Genomic DNA, 20151 nt, shown 5'->3' on the forward strand with positions numbered 1-20151 from the left:
AAATCAGTGCTGTTAGCTTTTGATGGCATGTAGCTTAAGATATCATGGCTTTTTACAGATTTGACCATTAACTGCTGCAGCTTTCTAGTCTGGGTTGGCCAGAATGACTGGCAATTTTAAGGTATCCTCGAGCTGAACTGTATAAGGCTTTATGGGCCAAAACCAGCACTTTGAATTGGACTCAGAAACTTATTGGCTATCTGTGCAGCCATTGGAGAATCAGTGTTATATTGCAGTCATGGCTCTCAGCCACTAACATCCTGGCCACTGCATTTGTTACAAACTGCTGTTTCTGAGTTGTCTTCAAAAACAGTCCCAAGTAGAGTGTGTTACATAGCCTAAGTGTGTGGTGATAAAGGCATGAGTCACTGTGGTCAGAGCTTTGCGATTCAGGTAGGACTGTAATTGGTGCACCAACCTCAGTTGGGCAAAGTCCCCCTTGGATGTACCTCTACATCCAACAGATGCTCTAAAGCCAGGAAGATTCCAAGTTGTGGACCTGGTCCTTCAGAGGAAGGACAACCATGTTCAGAACAATCATTGGAGCAATCAATGAGCCAAGACGTTTCTGGACTAACAATAATTTTATCTAGCTGATATTCAGTGTAAATTTATCTTGGCCCATCTAGATTCTTCCACCATCACTGGTGGTATCTCAGATAGAAATGTATTAGATGAATATCATCAGCATCCTGATGGTGTCTCAACCTGAACCAACAGATGACTTCTTCTGATGGCTTCATATTGATGTTAAATAGCAGTGGGGAGACAATCAAGCCCTGAGGTCCCCTACATTGGGGCAAACCCAACCTCAACTGCTCTTGCCCATTACTGACTGAAGCCACTTGCTAAGGTAGGGGTGGGACCACTGTAAAATGTGGGGGGGACTTGCAACCCCCATACAGACCCCATTATTTACCATGATTGCTGGTATCAACAGCCACCGAGAGGTCTAAAGGGCTAAGAGGGGCTTAATCCTACCCTCTAGATCCTGATGCAGGTCATCCACCGGAACAGCCTGTGTTATTTCTGTGTCCCACGTCAGGGCCTGAATCCAGACTGGAAGAGATCCAGATAATCATCTTCAACTATTTTCTTTGGTCATAAAAGGTATTTTAGTAGGGACATGGCCCTTTTTGTACTAAATTCTCTTTCTACATACACTATGACCACCAGCATATTTAAAAGGGCTAACTTTTAAGTCCTGTTAACAAAATAGGAAATATAGGCTGTTACTATCTGAACTGTGATTTAACTAAATTCTAAATATTGAATAAACCAAACAATTAAGGGGCTGAGACCACAATGTGCTCCCAACATGTTCTCTTTAACTAGTAATTAAACAAATTATAGTTTGCCAAGTTTGCACCTCATAGGACTTCCTACTTCATTTAAAAAGGTAACAGATGGTTTCAAACTTCTTATGGCTATAAAAGAGGACCAGGGGGTAGATGGGAACTCAAAGCTCACCACGCTCATTACGATGGGCAGCAAAAGCTTCCTGTTCAAACTGAACAAGGCTGGGAGCATAACATGGGATATCCATGAGCACCTTAGAAGTAATTCTGTTATTGTTGTGGGGAAAATTCTTCCCAAATAGCAGTTTTCAGTTCTCTGACGGGTGAAGAAAGATGGATGCCCTGCAGTAGTAATTTGGGTAATGTGTCTTTCTGCTCCAAGGTCTTGCCAATGGAAAAAGAGACAGCTCCACTCCCTAGTGCTGAAAGCCCCTCACTCCAGCCACCTTTTAAGAATGGGCAGAAGACCAAGCCTCTGATCCCTGAAATGTGCTTCACCTCAAGCAGTGAAAACACGGAGCCCCTCCCTTCCAACTCCTACATCGGAGAAGATGGAAACAGCTTGTTAATTTCCTGTGCCAAGTGCTGCCTGCAAGTCCATGCCAGTAAGTGTGTGCTGAGATTTCATGCTGCAGCAACTTTTCTGCCTGGCTTCTCTAGCCAAAATACCTGTTCATCCTCCACGTCTGATGGGGTCACATCTTCATAGGGGGTCAAACTACTGGCACTAGCTGGCTACAGTTCCAATATGTAGGGCTTCTGATATGTAAGTCAAGAAAATGCATTCAAATACTAGAAAGGCTCTCTGAAAAAAAATTGTAATTTTTAGAAAGAGGAATATATATTTTGCTTTTCTGTGGCTTGGAACACTTGTGGAAGACAGCTTGCTGCATCTGTCCCAGGATGCCTTCCATCCACCCCAGAAGGGTCACATCTTCTCTGTAACCCAGAGCAGCACAGCAAAGACAGTATCATTTAATGACCCTGGTGGGCAGCATCATGGGTTGCTTAAAACACTTTTGAAAGCCCCACAAGAAAGCAAGCTTTTGGGTATCTCCAAAGATAGCCTAAGCCATGGCTCCAAAATTTCCTCAATCCCCAGGAGGAAATCAGAGGTTGCCTCTGTAATCAAGTCTGACTTGGAAATATCCCTATGAAGAGACCAGGGGGCATTCTTATGTCATCCACTAAAACCTTCCCAGCCTTGGCCATTCTGATGTTTTCTGTTATAGATTGGTCTGTTGGCAAGGTAGCATCTCTTAGAAGAGAGTCTGTTATTTTATTGGGTACTTCTTTCCTCTATCCATTATGGGCGAGCCTCCACGGAAGACTTTGGTTGAGCAGAAGGCAAGGAAGGTCTAGGAAGGAGAGGAAGACTTTTTCTCCTAATGGTCGCTTTTCCTCAGTACACCTTTTCAAAGAACTGATTGTTTCATCACTTTTCTGAGCTGTTTTTATTTAAAAAAATACAGTCTCAAAGCTCAGGAATCATTTTACTAATTTCAGTAGTGCATGAGGATGGGTGGAAGATGTAGAAACAATGGTATAGAGTGTAATGAGAAAAGACATAGCTGATCCCCTTGCAGCAGTTCATTGCCAGCTCTGCCTGTTTCATTACCTCTATTTAAAATAACACAGATATTAGGCAGATCTGAGCCAGGCCTGCCTATCACCCCCCCACCCCCACACCCCTGCTGGGCCATCCGTCTCTTAAGATGCAGAACTTGAATCCCACCCAGGGGTGATCTACTGCACAGGTGCGTATTTCTAGCCAGCTTCCTCGTGTTCCTCCAAATACCTCATTGTACTCTGGGTCTATTTTTGCATCTTTTCTAAAAATGTATCTTTTCTTCCCAAAGATTGCTTTTCTGTCCTGCGCAAATAAATGTAGGTTTCTTTTTCTCGTGGTCATGAAGCAAGAAATCAATGTTGAAATTTCATGGTTTCTTCACAAAGCTTTTGAGTTATATGAATATTTCAGTTGAGACCCACAGATTGCATTTCGGTTTTCTAATCAGCTTTCCAAAGGAATGGCCCCCAAGCTCTTTTTAAAAAGAAATTATTTATTTAAATTAATCACAAACTGCCCTCTGTTTCTGCTTGTGCGTTGGTACAGGTTTCTGTTTACAGAAGGGAAAAAGAGATTGGAAGAAAGTTTATATAATGAATAAAACCTCCCCTTGGCTCTGGTTAATTACCACAGTTGCCTCTTAAAAGTGTCAGCATTACCTTTGTTTTTGGAAGTCTTTTATCACAAAGCCTTTAGAAAAAATACTGAGTTTTCCATCTGCCCAAAGAGGCATTCAGAGAAGCATTGCTGGGGACTGGTTTCCCCTGGAGATGGACAAAATCCTAGCTTGAGCCTCTTAAAAGAAGTGCTGTTTGCATGTTTTCTGTTTGTGCTGTTGTATGTACTTTTGAGGAAATAAAACATTAGTCTTTTATTGGATTTGATTTAAATGTTTTATTACTGGATCGACCCTAGCACCAGGGATGAATGAGCTCAGTACAAATGATTTTAATTGGTTGTTTTGATCTTTTTTTCAGCTTTTTTTTTTTTTCAGTTTGATGCTTTTTCATTTTTGTTACAGGTTGCTACGGGATACGCCCGGACCTTGTGAATGAAGGCTGGACCTGTTCCCGTTGCTCAGCAAACGCAATACTAGCGGTAGGCAAAGCTCTCTCTTGGTGACAAAAAAGGCTAAGTGGGGGGTAGGATCCCACCACGACACTGGCCTTGAACCCAGGGTGGCTTCTGAGATTTCATGGTGGTGGTGATGGAGGAGGAGGAGGAGGAAGATGACTAGAAATATGCTGTGACAATTGTTTTTGTTTTAGAAACATCTGGAAAGTGCTTCATCAGGACATATGGCCCTGACTGTAATTCCTCTTTCCTCTCCCCTCCCACCTGCCCGCAATTCCCCAAATGTTTTTTGCTGAAGTTCGTGGCCACCCTGTGTCAGATAATTCAAGGTTTTTTTTTCTTTTTAGCAGCTAAATATAATTTCCATGTTGCTTTCCCAGGATTGCTGTCTCTGTAATCTCAGGGGAGGAGCCCTTCAAAGAACTACAGATGGAAGGTAAATTGGCTGTAAAGTTTAGTTTTTTAAATGTGGGGGCCCTGTAATGTTGACTTCAAAGTATTTTTCTGCTAAGATACCTGCATTTCTTTCCAAAAGAGCAGGTAGCTTCTCCTACAATGAAGAGTGCATTATTCAAAGGAAGAACTGCATTGTGAAGTGCATTATAGTCAACTGACATAATTTTACTAAGACCATCAGGGTTTATTTGTTTATTTGTTTTTTAGTGAATGATGCTTCTCACTTTGGCAGGCTGATGAGATATGAGAGCACGATGCTAATAGCAAGTGCTTGGACTAAGAGTGTCCCCGGTTGGGCCTTAGAAAAAAGGAAGAAAAAAAAAAAACCGAAGCAGCTGAGGTGGTGTATGCAGCCATGAGACATAATTCATAGACCTCTTGGAAATGTTTTGCTGGTCAGTGTTGGGAACTCTTAAGCACACAAAAGAATTTATCTAGGATTTCTTTAGTATTTGGAAGTGGAACCTAAAAAAAATTGAAGGGCGAATGGTGGAGAGAGAAGTATTTTATAATACATACCTCTTAGATTTATGTATGTGCCAATATGTATAATCAGCCAAGACCATTGTAAGCTGACTGGAAGTCTTAATAAAATTCCAACCAAGTTGGACTCAGTACTGTAAGATTCTAACAAGTGGCAGTTTTAAGCCTCCTCGTTTTAAGACCAGAATTGCTCATTGGGCAGTTGTGGAGACACCTGTGGCATTTCCTCCTCTCTCTTATTGATAACATTTCCTATTTTGATGACTCCCTGAGATCTAGGGAAAAAGAGTGGTGTTTCCATTTCTTTTCTCCATCTTGGATGTTTCATAGGTGGGTGCATGTAATCTGCGCAATTGCTGTCCCAGAAGCCCGTTTTGTCAACATCCTTGAGCGCCACCCCGTAGACATCACTGCCATTCTTGAGCAAAGGTGGAAACTGGTAAGTGCCACTTCAGCCCATACTCGGACAGAGGTGGAAACTGGTAACTCATTTGGGAAGGGAAAGGGACATTAACAGGCCAGTAGCCCTTGCAGGCCTTGCCAGAAGATTAGAGAGCCTCTCTTATGCTATCTGGAGAGGTTTGCCCTCCCTCCCTTGTGCAAATGGGGTTTTGGACCCTTTTGTGGAGGTAAAAGGCATTCATTATTTAGGCTGGAGTGACAGCACCGCATTGATACACAAGCAATAAATAACATGGAGCCAGCTCCTTTATGGATAACCTGACTTTTTCAGCCCGCCATCCTCTTCATTACCCACACTTGTCACAGCAAATTAAAAATCCTTTTTTTACATGGGACTGGCTTGTACTGCTTAATGGGCCTCCCAGGAGAAATCGGTTAAGCCCTCTGGCAAAAGCCTTTGCAGCTTGTACCCTCTTGGCGTCTCTGTATTGCTGCTTCATGGTATTGTGTGGTCTGTAGAAGCAGGCATGAATTTAGGGTGAAGCAGTGGTTGTCGTCTTAGTGCGCCAACTACACGTTGGGAGCTGGGGTGCAGAGATGCTGCAAAGCCACGATCATTGGGGCGTTGGCTGGTTTCAGGACCAGAGTTCCATCCAGAGGGAAAGAAGCTTGCAATCCAAAGTTCTGATGCTGCTCATGGCATCCGGAGGGTTTGTAAATCATCATGTGGCTGGTGGAACCCTGGGCATCTGTGGAGAGAAGGCAAAAGGGGATGAACAGGGATGTGCAGGCTGGAGGAGGAATCATGCGGATAAGGAGAAGCTGAAAAGGCACAGTCTTGAAAGCAGTTCCAAGCTGGTGGCACAAGAGCACCCATTTTGAGGCACTGCCTTTGCCTAGGCACGCTTGGAGCAACTCTTCTCCAATCTCTGCATTCCTGCGGGGGACTGAACCCCAGCAGTTGGCAGGTAGAAACTCAAGGGCCCAGGACTCTAACTCTGCCTTTTTGTTGAGAACTTACTGCTCAGAGGTGGAAGGTTCTGGGTTCAGCCCGCAGAGACTCCAGTTAATGAGCTCTCTGCGGGTTTTGAAGACTGAATGCTCAGTGGTCTGAACAAGGTAGTTTCCAGTGTTCAGAGGCAAAGTTTTAAACTGATCTCCCATATTTTGGCTACCTTAAATTCAAAAGAATAGCCAAGTGTCTCTGGCAAAGTGCTTGCTTTGTCTTCCAATTCTGTGCTTTGCTGCAGAAGGTTCAGCAGCCTGAAGAAGGCTTCAGGTCCTTCTCTTCTGTAGTTCCTTTAGTTTCCTTTTTCTTCTGGTTGGTGTATCACAGTCCCCTCTTTCTAGGTGTTGACAGGAAGGTCAGCTGGTAAGCTACATTGTGGGGGAGGGGGAGAGTATTGGGAAGTGGAGAAATGCATGCTGAAATTAGGATGTTTCCATTTGGGAGCAAAGGGAAATGGAGTGGGGGAAATAGACCAGGTTTGAATTAGTCTCTTGGTGGGAAGGTGGAGTAAGCAAACATCCTACAGCAGACAAACCTCTGTGCTGCAGTGACCTGATTTGAAAATGAAGCACGAAACAGTCTGTGCTCTTTTTAGTTCTTTTTAACTGAATAGCAACAGGTGATCTTTGAGAAAACCAGTGTGCACAGGGCAGAGGGAGAGACCAGAGGGGAGGGGAACTTGGAAAGCTTTGTGGCAGGATTCGGAAGAGGAGAAACAAGTAGGTAAGCTTTCTAATGCCTGGGAATGCTTAAGGGGGTGGCTTTGGAAGGTAGAAGAAACCATTGGGGACAGAATCATCTCTTGAAGCAGGTCACAGAACCTTTCCCATTAAGGTAGGCAGTAACTTGACAGCTGGTGAGCTTTTGCAGGGAGAGGGTCCTTATGCCCCAGTGGTATGATTTCAGTCAGCAGAAGCGGGGCTCTAGTGAGGAGAAGGCAAGCACAGTTACCTCTGACACTTCCTTTGCTCCTCCCCAGAGCAAAATGGGGAAATAGAATCATAAACTTGGAAGGGACCTGAGAGGTCACCTGACCAACCCTTTACTCAGCCCAGGATTTATTATGACCATCCATCCCCCTCTAGTGAACAAAAACTCCTCAATCCATGTGGCTGCCTGTTCTCCTGGCTGGCAACTCTTAGTCAGGACATTCCTCCTGATCCCAGCCTAAATATCCTTCGAGTTCTCATCCATTACTTCTGCTCCTGCCCTCTGGAGCAATAGAGAAAAAGTCCACTCCTCCTTCTGACCCTTCTCACATTTGAGGACTGCTTTCTTATCTCCCCTCAGCCGTCTCTGCTACAGACTAAATTTACCCAGGTCCTCATAAGGCTTGGTTTCCAGACCACCCCCCCACCATCTTAAAGCCCTTCTCTGAACCCACTCTGATTTGTCACTCATTTTTTTTAAACTCTGGTACCCAGAACTGGATGAAAGAGGGTCTCCAGGGCTAAGTAGAGTGAAACAGTTACTTCCTGTCATCTGGACTCTGTGTTTCTGTTCATGTACCCCAAGACAGCATTTGCTTTTTTAGCAGCTCCATCCCACAGCTGACTCATGTTCAATTTGTGATAGAACACCCAGATCCTTTGCATGTAATGACTGCCAACCCAGCTCTCTCCCATCTATGCTTGCGCCTTACATTTGTACCTTACAATTGGAAGGGACCTTACATTTGTAACTTAATATTGAAGCTCCTTCCTTGTGGCTGAATCCCATTAGTTCAGGTCCTGCCCTCCGGGGCAGTAGAGAAGAAGTCCACTCGCTCTTCTTTGTGATATATGAAGACTGCTTTTTTCTCTCTCCTTAGGCATCTTTTCCGCAAACTGAACAAACCCAGATCCTTTAACGACTGCATCACATGGTTGGCTCACATGTAATGAGATCAGCAGAGTCACCTAGATCTCTTTCACTCATACCATTACCAAGCCAAGTCTCTCCTCTCCCATTCTTGTGCCTTCTGTTTTTCCTACCTACGTGCCGATCTTGACATTTTTCCACATTCAATTCCGTCCTGTTCCTCTCAGCCCACTGCTCAAGCCTGTTGAGATCTTTTTTAATCTTCCCTCTTTCCTCTTAAGTCTTTGCACCCCTCCTAGCTCCAAAATGGATGCATCCATGTAGGTGAGATGTCTCTCTTTGTCACAGAATAATCCCCTTGTCATGCTCTGGTGCACCTCCTTATTTAGAAAGGGCATTGTTTGTGTGGCTCCTGATGGGGCTTTGCAGGGCTTGTCTGTAAATTATTTACGATGTAGAATTTCAGAATAATTAGTTGTCATCCCCTCTGTTGAGTACATGAATTGTAGCATTCATTCATCCTGGGGTAGACAACCTTCTTCTTATTCGTAGCTGCAGCAATGATGGCTGTTTGATTGCATTACTGTTCAGTGATTTCCTCTTCGTATTTTTCAAGGTTTCTACTGTATTTCCACTATAGTACTTTTTTAAAAGGGACTGGTGGCTGAAGGAAGTACTCAGAGTTAAGATCCTTCTAAGTAGCAAGTGTATTTCTCTCTGAAACAGTGTTTCTCAACTTTGGCAACTTTAAGAAGTGTGGATTTCAATTCCCAGAATTCCCCAGTCAGCATGGCTGGCTGGGGAATTCTGGGAGTTGAAGTCCATACCTCTTAAAGTTGCCAAGGTTGAGAAACACTGCTCTGAAAGAATGTGTTCCCACAGCCCTTCTACCCTACAGCCCACAACTCCCACACCACCTCAGGAGTTCACTGCCAAAATTCAGCAAAACAGGAATTTGCAATGGTGCATTCTCTCTCCCTTTTTGTTGCGTAGCATACTTAGTAAAATAGAGGTAGTAATGTATCCAGTTTCTGAAAACATTTGCAATCCTTAAGAATAAAAAAGGGGATCAAAGCTTCAGCCTCACTCATTCCAGCGAAATCACTACATTGCTGCCACATACCCTTGGAGACAGAAAATAACAAAGAAAAGAAAATTGCTTTCTCCCCAAGAAGCTGAAGAAAATTGTCTAGCTCGGGCTGAAGGCATAGGTGTTGTGTATGTACTGGGGATTGAAGAAGAAATAATAGGAAGCAGCCTTTGGGAAGGTGTTCAAGACCAAGTTCAAGGGTACATCTCATTAGCCTTCTTCCCCATAACACATGAATGTGCTACTCAGCCCAGTCGTTTAATTCCAGGGAATTAAGGAGAGCCCTAGACAGACCAGTCACACACAAAGTTAAACCGATGCAGGTGGAACTAGTGGAAAACATCAGCTTGGTCAGTTACCCATTTTGCATGCCTAAGTCCTCCAAGAAAAGGAGGAAGGAGAGGAAAGGAAAGGAAAATCAAAGATGTGGGACTGGTTACCAGCTTGGGTGGCTTTAAAAAAAAGGGTTGGACCAGTTCATGGAGGTTGTGGGGATGGAGGGCTATTAGCCCTTGATGGTGGTGGAACTATCTCTGAAGGCCATCTGCTGGGAGACCAGTGGGCTTCCTGGTGTGGTTGGTTTGCCACTATGAGAACAGACCGCTGGACTGGATGGGCCAGGGGTCTGATCCAGCAGGGCCCCACTTCTGTTCTTAAGAGTGGTTGAGAAGGGAAGCCCCTGCCTTCCAGTCCTGGGCCTGGCACCAGAAGCACGTCTGGCTGATGGGAAAGGAGCGAGTGATGTCCTGAAGCCTTGCCAGAATGCTCTCGGCACCCCGGGAGAAAGTGGGGCAGGGACTCTTTCTTTCCCAAAATAGCAACGTTTGTCCCAGTTCAGTGCCAGAATCACTGGGAGAGAAATTTGATTGGCGTAAGTGTGTTGTGGGAGCAGGGCCATTGAGGTAGTGAGTTGGCAAGCTCAGCCCTGGGAGGCAGATCCTGTTCCCCTAAATCACTTAACTGAGGAGGGAGGATGTAGGCACAGTGTGGAAACTCTTTTTTTTCTTTTTTCTTTTTTTATCTGCGCTCAGTCATTACTGACCCTGCAGTGACTGCTTGGACGAGTCCTTGCAGTTTTCAAGGCAAGTGTTTCGGAAGTGGTTTGCCAGAGCCTCCTTCCTAGAGCAGAGCCCAGTTGGCGCGCACAGAAGGCGGGGTTTCCGTTGCTTCGCGCCCTTTTTCGGGTGAGCGCTGTTTCGCGTTTTTACCAGCAACTGCTCCCGTCTCCTTTTTTCCAAGGTGCCGCCAGCATTTTTCCTCCCACCGGAGTGAGAGTCCCCATTTATCTACTCACGTGAGTTTTCAACCTGTTGGGTTGACAGGAACTGCGGAGGAAACAGGAGCTCACCCTGTTTAACGTGAAGGTGGACTCAAATAGCTGAAGCGTCAGCCATTTCTGGCCGGCAACTTTCAGCGTCATTAAGCCACTGTGCCACCGCATCCCCGGAAACTCTCTACTCTACAGAAATAACAGAAATAGGTGAACAGACTTCCAGCTTCCAGGCTAGTTTTTGTCGCTTAGCAGCACTCTGGAAATTCACCAGGTAGAGCCAGGTGTCACACTAAGACACAGGGCATCTCTGAGCCCATGCCCCACACAAGAAGTTGCAAAACAGCTTCTGGGATTGATTGCATGTCATTTCACATTAAAATTCTTCCCCCGAGCATTCTTTTGAGAAGATGGGTCCGTTGCTGTTAGAAAAATGGGATCAAACATCCTTGCCAGATTACAGAACCATCCCACAGTGGCCTTCAAAAGGACCCTGAAGGGGAAAATCTCGAAGTTGGAGCTTTTCCATGGTTGACCCATTTCAGCTTTCAGTAAATTGGCTTAGAAATAGTTGCTGCCAATTCCAGGAGGTGAAAGCAAGCCATTCCACTGACAATTGGCATTTTGCATGCGTTGGACCTCTGGCCTTCTTGTGTTATTCCTCCTGGCCTCTGGTTGCTCCAGCCTCTGTTCCCACAGCTCAGATTGGGGCGGCTGTTAATCAGAGATGCTTTTTAATCAGTCTCCCAGCTCCAGTTGAAATAACAAACTGAGGCTTAAAAAATGACATCAAGGCTGTGTTATAAAACAAGGAGGGGGATACATTTAGACAGTATGAGGTTGTTGAGTGATTTGTAGGGGACGTGGAGTTTCCAGGAAAAAATGATTGGGTAGATTTGGTCAAATGCAGTTGTGAATATTCTGATTCAGATTCGAGCTGAGACTTTGAGATTTGAAAAGGAGCCGTTAGTAGATGCAATTCAGGTAGTCCCTGGGTTAAGAACCCCCGGGTAGCAGACAACCTGTAGTTAAGAATGGAGCCTATTGTAGCAAAATTCGAGTTAAATACACAATGGTTCGAGTTCATTGTGCAATACTGCTTATGCAGTATGATGCAATAATACTGTTCCAGCTTATATACAAATTTGACTTAAGGACACACCTTGGGAACGGAACTTGTCCTTAAAGTGGGGACTCCCTGTAATTTGCTGTGAAGATTAACATTAGACAGGTAGTAGATTTAGTTATACGTTTGTGTTGAACGTTACACTGGCTGGGCTGAGACGATTTGGAGCAGCAGTTGATTTGGGCGGCTTATCAGTACCAATGAGGTCTTGTTATGAAACAGTCCATCCTGAGGCCCTCTGTGATCAAGGCAAGCACTAGTATGATTGAAGATGCCCGATAGCCGTCCCCGAAGGGGCAGCTTAGCAGCTTCTTTGTCAGGAACAGGCCTTCCCCTTCTACAGAGGTCGAGGCCAGGGACCACAGTGAAAGAAAAGCCATGTCCGAGGACGCTTTGCCGTTCTGTCATTTTCTGGATGTGAATGGCTGAAAAATCTCCAGCAGCCCAGCTGGGACTCTTAGGCAGTTTAGTGAAAGGCCGGTGGCAGTTATGAAGGGGGCATGGTGGGGGGTCACCCTAGAAGCAGTTCCTGGCCTTGTCAGTGGAGTATCTTTCCTCTGCGTAATGGTTATGGGCGAGGCCCTTGACTTATTAGAGACTCCCCTCGGTAGATGGTTGTATGACGCTCAAGCATCATTCAGACAATGAGGCTAGGTTAGGGAAGGACTTGTCTAACACTTCCCAAATATTAGAGTATTTCAGTCTTCCATCTAAAACTCTCCTGACCCAGTGCTGCAGGCAGTTGTGAAGTTGAAACGGGGCTGGGGTTTTGCTTCTCATCCATTTCCCAGACTCCAGTTGGGTTCATTGTGATCCACTATACATTTTCTCACATTTTCAACTCCATGAGATTGTTTTCTTTTTCAACCAGAACTCCCCAGGCAGCATTGCAGTTGCTGATAGTTCTGGGCATTGATGTCGATGAATCTGGAGGGATCCCGCATTGGGGATCCTGATTTAGGAGCAAGGTCACAGGCCTCTATGGCAATCATAATTAATCATGTCAATTTAGATGGCATTAGCTGTAATTTCTAATAGGTTTCGGTTCGCTTGTATCTTATGCCAGTTTAGTTAGCTAACAGGAGGAGCCAGTAAAGATGTGGGAAGCTTTTGTAACTTGTAGCTTCACAGTCTACTGCTTTCCCCCCGCCACCCCCCCCCCCGCAGAATGCATACAGAGTGTTTGCCTCTGCATCCTTCAGCAACCCGCATAGGTATTGGAAATGCAAGTAGTCCTCGGTTTACAATGGCAATTGGGACTGGGATTGCTGTCTGTGAGTAACATGGTCATGAAGCGCAATGTCACATAACCGCATCACTTAGTGACAACAATCCCAAGAGTCCCAGATACCATCGTAATCCCAAGACACGCAGGTCATTAAGCGGGAAGCGGTGGGAGTCCCAGGTAAGGAGCAGGGGGGTGGGGGAGACCCTGAGAGGCCCAGTGCAGGTCGCATGTGAGTTGGGGGAGGCTGGGGGGGATGCTGTGGTGCTGTGCAAGTGCAAGAAGGCCATGGGGTGGAGAGTGTGGCATGGCACAAGTGCAGGAAAACCAATGGGGGGGACTCACTGGAGCAACTTGCACCCTTCCCTGCCAGTTTCCCTACTGACATTGCATTGGGAACCTGGCAGGGAAGGTCACAAATGATGATCACGTGACCATAGCTCCCTGCGATGTCATAATCATGAACCGGGCACCCAAGTGCCCAGATCGCAATCATCTGACCGCAGGCGTCCTGTGATGGTTGGAACTTTGAGGATCGGTTATACATCCATTTTTTCAGTGCTGCTGTAACTTTGAACAGTCACTGAATGAATGGACATAAGTGAAGGACTACCTGTAACCGTGGGAGAATTGAGGCAGCAGCCAGAATTAGGAATGGGTGTCAGAGGAGCTACCAGCCCAGACCAAAGCATTCTGTTACACCTCAGGGAAGCCCACAAATAGGGCGTGAGTGGGACAGCATCTGTCTGCTTCCTGTATTCCCAGAAGTAACATCTAGGCTAGTGGTAGTTGATAGCTTTCTCCTTTGGAAGGTGGCTCGGAACGTGGTGCAGGATCCTTTGTTGGATCAGACTGAGGTCTGGCTAGGATCCTTACCTCCAGCCTCGGAGTCTCAGAGTTATGTCGCAACTGAACATAAATATTCTGTAGTTCCCAGCGATTTGCCTTGTCTGAATTGCTTGTGCTTGGCAGCGCTCCAGCAGAGAATCCGCACTTTGCACTGTCAAAGACCCTGCTGTCACGCTGAACCCTCTGCTGAGCCATAACACCAGCTTCCCTTCCTTTCCAGAAATGTGTGTACTGCCGGAAGCGGATGAAGAAGGTGTCGGGTGCCTGCATCCAATGCTCGTATGAGCACTGCTCCACGTCATTCCACGTCACCTGCGCCCATGCGGCAGGAGTGCCCATTGAGCCTGATGATTGGCCCTATGTTGTGTCCATCACCTGCTTCAAACACAAAGCAGCCAGCCATGTTGTAGGTCTCCCTTGGATCTGTCCCTCCCCCTCCTTCTGTTTCGTTGTCCCTGTTCCCTTCTGCTTATTTAAAGTCTTTGTCTTTTATAGCTTCCTTTTTCCAGGGAGGTCTCCCTGAGCCAGACAGTAATTACGAAGAACAGGAACGGCCTCTATTACCGGTGTAAAGTGATTGGGGTGACAACGCAAACCTTTTACGAAGTCAATTTTGACGATGGTTCTTACAGTGATAACATTTATCCAGAAAACATTGTTGTAAGTAGCTTTGAGGGGCAGGGTGTCTTAGAGTGGTGGGTGTAACATCTCCAGATGTGAGAGTCCTCTTACTCTTTTGGAGGGACAGAGTTTCATTGGAAGCAGAACAGCAGCCAGCCTCACCACACCCAAGAAACTGATCAGATTATTATGGCATCTGATTGGACTGAAGTGCAGAACTTAGCACTAGAGAGCTTCTGTCCCTCAGAGTGGCCTTTAAGGGACTGATAGAGCCATGGCCTGACTCAGTATCTGGTGGCTTTGTGTAATGGTATGTGGGAATGACCTTGGGAGACCAGGCGAAGAGATGCTGCCTAGGGAATGGTCAGAAAAGAGGGAGCATAGCCCACAGCTGCATAGTGAGCAGAGCAAGAGACTCAGGAGAGACCCTCCCTAAGTTATCGGGCTGTAAAGGTGACGACAGGAGAATTGTATTTTCAAGCTTGCAAGATCCTGTTAGTGTAGCTTTACAATAAAGTAGAATTAGCTTATCTGGCTGTGTTTCCTGTCTGGCACTTTGTTCATTGGAAGCATTCATAACTCAATGGCAGGCACTTGGTTTAGATGCATGGTATCTCTGATTCAGTTCCTGGCATCCAGGTCAGAACTCAGGTTGCTCCCTTCAGAGGTGTGCACTTCAGTTTCCAGAATTCTCAGCAATTAGCCATGCCACCTAGGAATTAAGGGACTTCCTGCAATCTGGAGAAAGCCCAGGTTGGAGAAGGCTGATGCAGATAATAGTAGACAAACATCTGGTTGCTCTTTGGTACTTTGCTGAAAGAGTTACAGGTAGTCCTTGTTTAGTGACTGCCTCATAGAGCGACTTTTGCAGTTACAACGGTGATGAAAAAATAACTTTGTAACTGATCCTCGCATTTATGACCTTCACAGGGCTGTAAAGCAAAAGAAAGCTGAAGTAAGCCATTTGCAGTTTCACTTAACGACCACTTCACTTAATGACTGAGTTGCCAGTTCCCGTTGTGGTCGCTAAACAAGGACAACCTCTACTCAGTGATGGTAGAGAACAGGCAGCAGAGGAGGAAGAAGGACAGCAAAGGGACTAGGCAACAAATGTTATATGAGCATGAGAAACTCCTCTGTTCTGTAAGCTGAGGTCATACCTCCTACCAATGTTAGCAGTCAGTGGTTGCAGTTCAAAGGTTTTAAGGGTGAAATAGGTGCTGAAAGCAGCTGCAGGTCTTAAAGACACCTATTTTTATTCCTGAATCCCCCAGCCTTCCCAAAATGCAGCAGAATTGTGTGCCACAAGGTGGGGGCCATATAAATCTTTTAAATAAATAACATAAATAAATGTGTTTCTCAGAGCAGAGACTGCCTTAAGATGGGACCACCTGCTGAGGGTGAGTTGGTCCAGCTGCACTTGACCAACGGCATCACTTACCAAGCCAAGTTCATTGCTGCCCACGTCAGTCAGATCTTTCAGGTAAGAGCCCAGGATTCCTCCTCCTCCCCGTTCGAACTAGATGCTCCCTCGGTGAGGGCCCTGGCCTGCTTTTGGAATTGAAAACTTGCCATGATGCCTCCCCAGAGGCATCTGGGGGGAGCTGATGAACAAGCTGTTCTTTGTAGTCTGGAACAAGATATTTGCAAGCAAATTGGGTTGTGTTGGTGTCTCGGTTGGCAGAGCAAAAGACTCCACGTGGGTGGTTTGTGGCTCCTAAGCAGAAGCCAGTCTCTGGATTTAACAAGGACTATTTTTGATTGATTGATTGATTGACTGTGTGCCCTTAAGTTGTTGTTGATCCTTAGCAACCACATAGATAGATTTTCTCCGTGGTGATCTATTCCCACCCTGGTCCTTCAGCTCTTCCGAGGGTGCAACCATCGCCCCTGTAACTGAGTCCCTCCCCCTGGCTGCTGGTCATCCTCTTCTTCTCTTTTCTTCCACCTTTCCAACATCAGAGCCTTCTCTAGAGAGCTCGGTCTTCACGTAATGTGTCTGAAGTAGGATAATTTGAGCCTGAACAAGGAGCATACCTGAGGCTAACCCATCTCAGTTGGGTTCAACAGAAGAGCGGGAGGGTGGTAATATGGCAGTGATGGATCATAAACAAGAGGCCAAGTGCTTGACAATCACTCCATTTACTTCCACAGGTAGAGTTTGAAGATGGCTCTCAGCTGATGGTCAAACGAGGGGAGATCTATACCCTCGACGAGGAACTTCCCAAGAGAGTGAAATCTCGCCTGGTAGGTGTCTGTCTGGGGCTCATTCTTGCAGACGTGCAGCTTGGAGCTTTTTTTGCAAGATTTTTGTGAAAATCAGGTCAAAGCTGCTGTCTCCCAGGATGTTCACAACATTATCTGCATGCAGTGCAGATGTCCACAGTCAAAAGCTGGCAAAGCAGAACGAGCACTTTCTCCAGGGCCCTATTTGGGGCCACGATTCAGGGAATGAGACACCCGCAGCTCATGTCAACCTGAACAGCTTCTTCCATTTTGCACCAAAAGGAAGGCAGGATGGAAGGTGGAAAATGAAGCATATGGAAAGTTCCCTTTTGCCCTCTGCCAAGCTAATTCAGTAGTGTCTACCCCAGTAGCAGTTAAGCAGTTTCTCAACTCACCCCGAGATTCCAGAGATTGACCCTGGGATTTCTTCCTTGCAAAGCAGCAGATTGTTCTTGAGCAGGGTCCAGAAAGAGCCAGCTCAGAGGGTCTGGAAGCCTTAATTTGGTGGGCGTGCAGAAGGAATGTACAGATACGTTGCACGTGTGCCGAGAGAGGGAGTTGTGTACCTGCGCCACCTGTGGAGGACACTCAATCAGCTGCTCCTTAGGAAGAGCCATGATAATCGTGGTAGTATTTTAGCAAGGGGGCCAGTTCTTCAAGACACGCTGTTCCTTTGACTGTAGATCGCTGGCAAACCGTTTGGCAGCATAACAACAAGATAAACCTACTAGAAACAAAATTGCGAAAGAGCAGAAGCAGAGAATCTGGCTAACACGGTTTCTGATAGGAAGTACTGTTGAGCCTCCCTGGCATCTTTCTGTACTCCAAGAGCAGAAGGAGAAAGGTTTGCGTTCTCTGGCCATGCAGTCCCTTGAATTGTTAAGCAGAAGTTGTGATTTTTCCTCTCTTTGGATGTGGTAGGGGAGAAACGTAACCCTTGAGTTTGGGCAGGGTGTGTGTGTCCCATGCAGAAGGGGCACCTTAGTCCAGGGACCTGGCAGGGCCGGCCTGAAAGCCTTTGGTGTAATTGTGCCTCTCCTCATTCCAATAAGATCTCCCTGTGGTCTCTGCTTTCTCCCTCCCTCATGCCTGTCCTGTTCCTGTCCTCCGGCAGTCCCTGAGCAGCGGAGCTCCTCAGGAAGAGACGATCTCGGGAGACGACTCGAAAGCAGCCAAGCGCCCGCGGGTGGGTGCCACAAAGAGCTGTGAGGACAGCAGCCCGGGCCCCAACTACTTTGCTATTACGGAGACCTTCCTGCATGCTAAGTTTTAGCCGGGAACCGAGAGGAGCTTCACCAGGCTGAACAGTGCTTTACGTTTCGAGAAAAGGAAATTGGAACTCTTTGAAACATCCTTTTGCACCACCCTGCGGAAAGTTAATTTAAGTGGAAAACTGTGGAGTGAGAGACCCAGCCGTTGTGCAATAACTTGCAAATTAGTTCTTTCCTTCCATTCTGGGTTTGGACTTTTGAGAAGCTAGTCTTGCTCCAGCCTACCTCTGTTCTTCCTGCTGACGATTTTTGAGTGGACAAAACCTTTTTCCTTGGGGTCGTGGGGTGGGGGGGAAGAAACGTTTCTCCACAGAAACATTGAAAGAATACGGGCAAGCAAAGCTATGTGTGACTGAACTTTCAATCTTTCATTTGTTTGTTTTCATTGGTAAAAAAAGCTTCAAGAAATGTTTGGAATTTGCTATGGTGGCTCCAGTTTTTAATCTCAGCCATCTCTCTTTCTCTCTTTCCCTACACCGTAAGTCTCTCTCTCTATTTCCTTTCCCTTTTTGAAAAGGTGCTATTTCCCTGACTACTGAAGCAGCCTTTTTGGAATTAGCAATTTGTGTATGTATATATTATATATACATATATATATTAAAAATTGCCTTTGACATTTTCTATTAAAAGAAAAAAGAAAACATTGTGTTTTTTAAAAAAAAATGCAAGCAAAACCAACAAAATGAAAGAGTGAAGGGTTTTCACAGGCTTTTCCCCCCCCTCTCTCTCCCTTGTAAAACAGCTTTAGAAATGAATCGGGCATCCTTCCTGGCATTTGGGGTGAGTTACCAGAAATGGGTCCTCTCCTGGGTCTACCAGCTAGTCTGGCCTCGTGGTCAGCAACAGTGAAAGTTGGAATCCAGTGTCTTGAGAGTTATGGTGCCCCCACCCTTGCTCTCCCCCCCCAGAAAAAAAAACCATTTGCCATCCTACAGAGAAGGAGAACTTTTATTTATTTTATTTTATTTTGGGGGGGTGGAAATACCTCTTTCATGGAAAAAGAATACGGGGACATTTCTGTTAAAAGACATTTTCAAATGAAACATTGTGTAATAAATTACACCATTGGAATTGTTAGTAGGTGGGTTTCAGTCTTAACCCTTTTATACCAGGTTATTGGGGAGGGGGCTGTCCTCTTTTCTGCCTTCCTGTTTATGCTTGGGAGGCATGTGGCTGGCTGGCTGGGGAATTCTGGGAGTTGAAGTCCACACATCTAAAAGTTGCCAAGTTTGGGAAACACTGGTGCAGTGCTTTAGGGAAGGTCGTTTCTGTCCAATTGGCTTCTGTTTCATTCTTTCTGTTTGCAAACTGCACAGATGCTGTCCTTGGAGGGGAGGGAAAAGATGACTCTTTGGCAGCCCCTCCCTCTCCCAACCCTGCCAGCATCTTTTCTGTCCCCTCCTCAGCATGAACTACCCAGATATACTAAAGGGAGGGGTCTGCCACCTGCATGAATTAAATAGCCATTTTAGATTTTTGCAAGAACCCGGCTCAGGTTTGCACGCAGATGAAGCAGAAGATTTGTGTGCAAAGAATCAAAGCTAACAGATTGGGGCCTGATTCATTGGCTCGCCTCTCTTCCACCACGCCATTGCATGACTTCACATTTTTTTCAGGAGGTCTCTCTTATAATTTGCCACTGAGTGCCCAGCAGATATAGGTGCTGTTTCTATGCAGCTTGTACACTCAGCTTACCCATTTCTTCACAGCCTCATCTGCATGCATGAAATTCGAAGATAACCCTTTTTTTCCCCCTTTCTTTTCCTGGAAAGAAAGCCAGTCTTAAAAGCTGAAGTGGAAGAAGCTTCCTTCTGGAGCTTGTTGCAACACGCAGGAACGGTGCCCCTAGCTAACTGTTGCAAGGTGTTGAACCTCCACATTGGTGCGGGAATCCGGTGGGGCAGACTGACTGCGGGTGTGTCTTGAACTCCTGGATCATCTGGATCAGTGTTTTTGAAACTTGGCAGCTTTAAGACGGGTGGACTTCAACTCCCAGAATTCCCCAGCCAGCCCTGCTGGCTGGGGAATTCTGGGAGTTGAAGTCCACCCGTCTTAAAGTTGTCAAGTTTCAAAAACACTGATCTAGAGGAACAATGGAGAGATTTGTACGTGAAGTCTCAAATAAAACCCACCAGCTTCCTTGCCTACACAGAATCTTTTTTTTTCCACCAATGCCTGAAACCACCTCTTTTGGTCAAGAAGAAAGGAGGCACAGCGCTCACACAAGTCCTTACACTTTCTTGTTTGAACCGCCCCTTCTCCCGTTGTCCGCTGCTTTAGGCAGAATTTATTTAGGCAGAACCACTCAAGGTTGGCCAACAAGAGCTGCTCTCTGTAAAGTCAGCAATATTTCAAGGTGTGGAAATGCACTCCAGTAAAAT

General features: G+C 46.0%; 1 protein-coding gene across 2 annotated transcripts in view; it reads left to right on the plus strand.

Annotated features, from left to right (window-relative positions):
• KDM4B (lysine demethylase 4B) overlaps nt 1-19762 on the plus strand; it is a 180842-nt gene extending 161080 nt beyond the window's left edge. For both annotated transcript variants that reach the window (XM_088149338.1, XM_088149339.1), the window contains exons 14-22: nt 1681-1903; nt 3890-3966; nt 4323-4378; nt 5212-5320; nt 13873-14058; nt 14148-14312; nt 15637-15756; nt 16428-16520; nt 17614-19762. In XM_088149338.1, coding sequence (XP_088005464.1) covers nt 1681-1903; nt 3890-3966; nt 4323-4378; nt 5212-5320; nt 13873-14058; nt 14148-14312; nt 15637-15756; nt 16428-16520; nt 17614-17772 — 1188 coding nt within the window. In that variant the 3' untranslated portion in view covers nt 17773-19762. The remainder of the gene's footprint in view (nt 1-1680; nt 1904-3889; nt 3967-4322; nt 4379-5211; nt 5321-13872; nt 14059-14147; nt 14313-15636; nt 15757-16427; nt 16521-17613) is intronic.
• Nucleotides 19763-20151: the final 389 nt, after the last annotated feature.

The sequence above is a fragment of the Python bivittatus genome, unplaced genomic scaffold, assembly GCF_059951505.1.
Source record: "Python bivittatus isolate LINGU-HERP-01145 unplaced genomic scaffold, Pbiv_v1 ctg000580_np1212, whole genome shotgun sequence".
In the NCBI taxonomy this organism is placed as follows: domain Eukaryota; kingdom Metazoa; phylum Chordata; class Lepidosauria; order Squamata; family Pythonidae; genus Python; species Python bivittatus.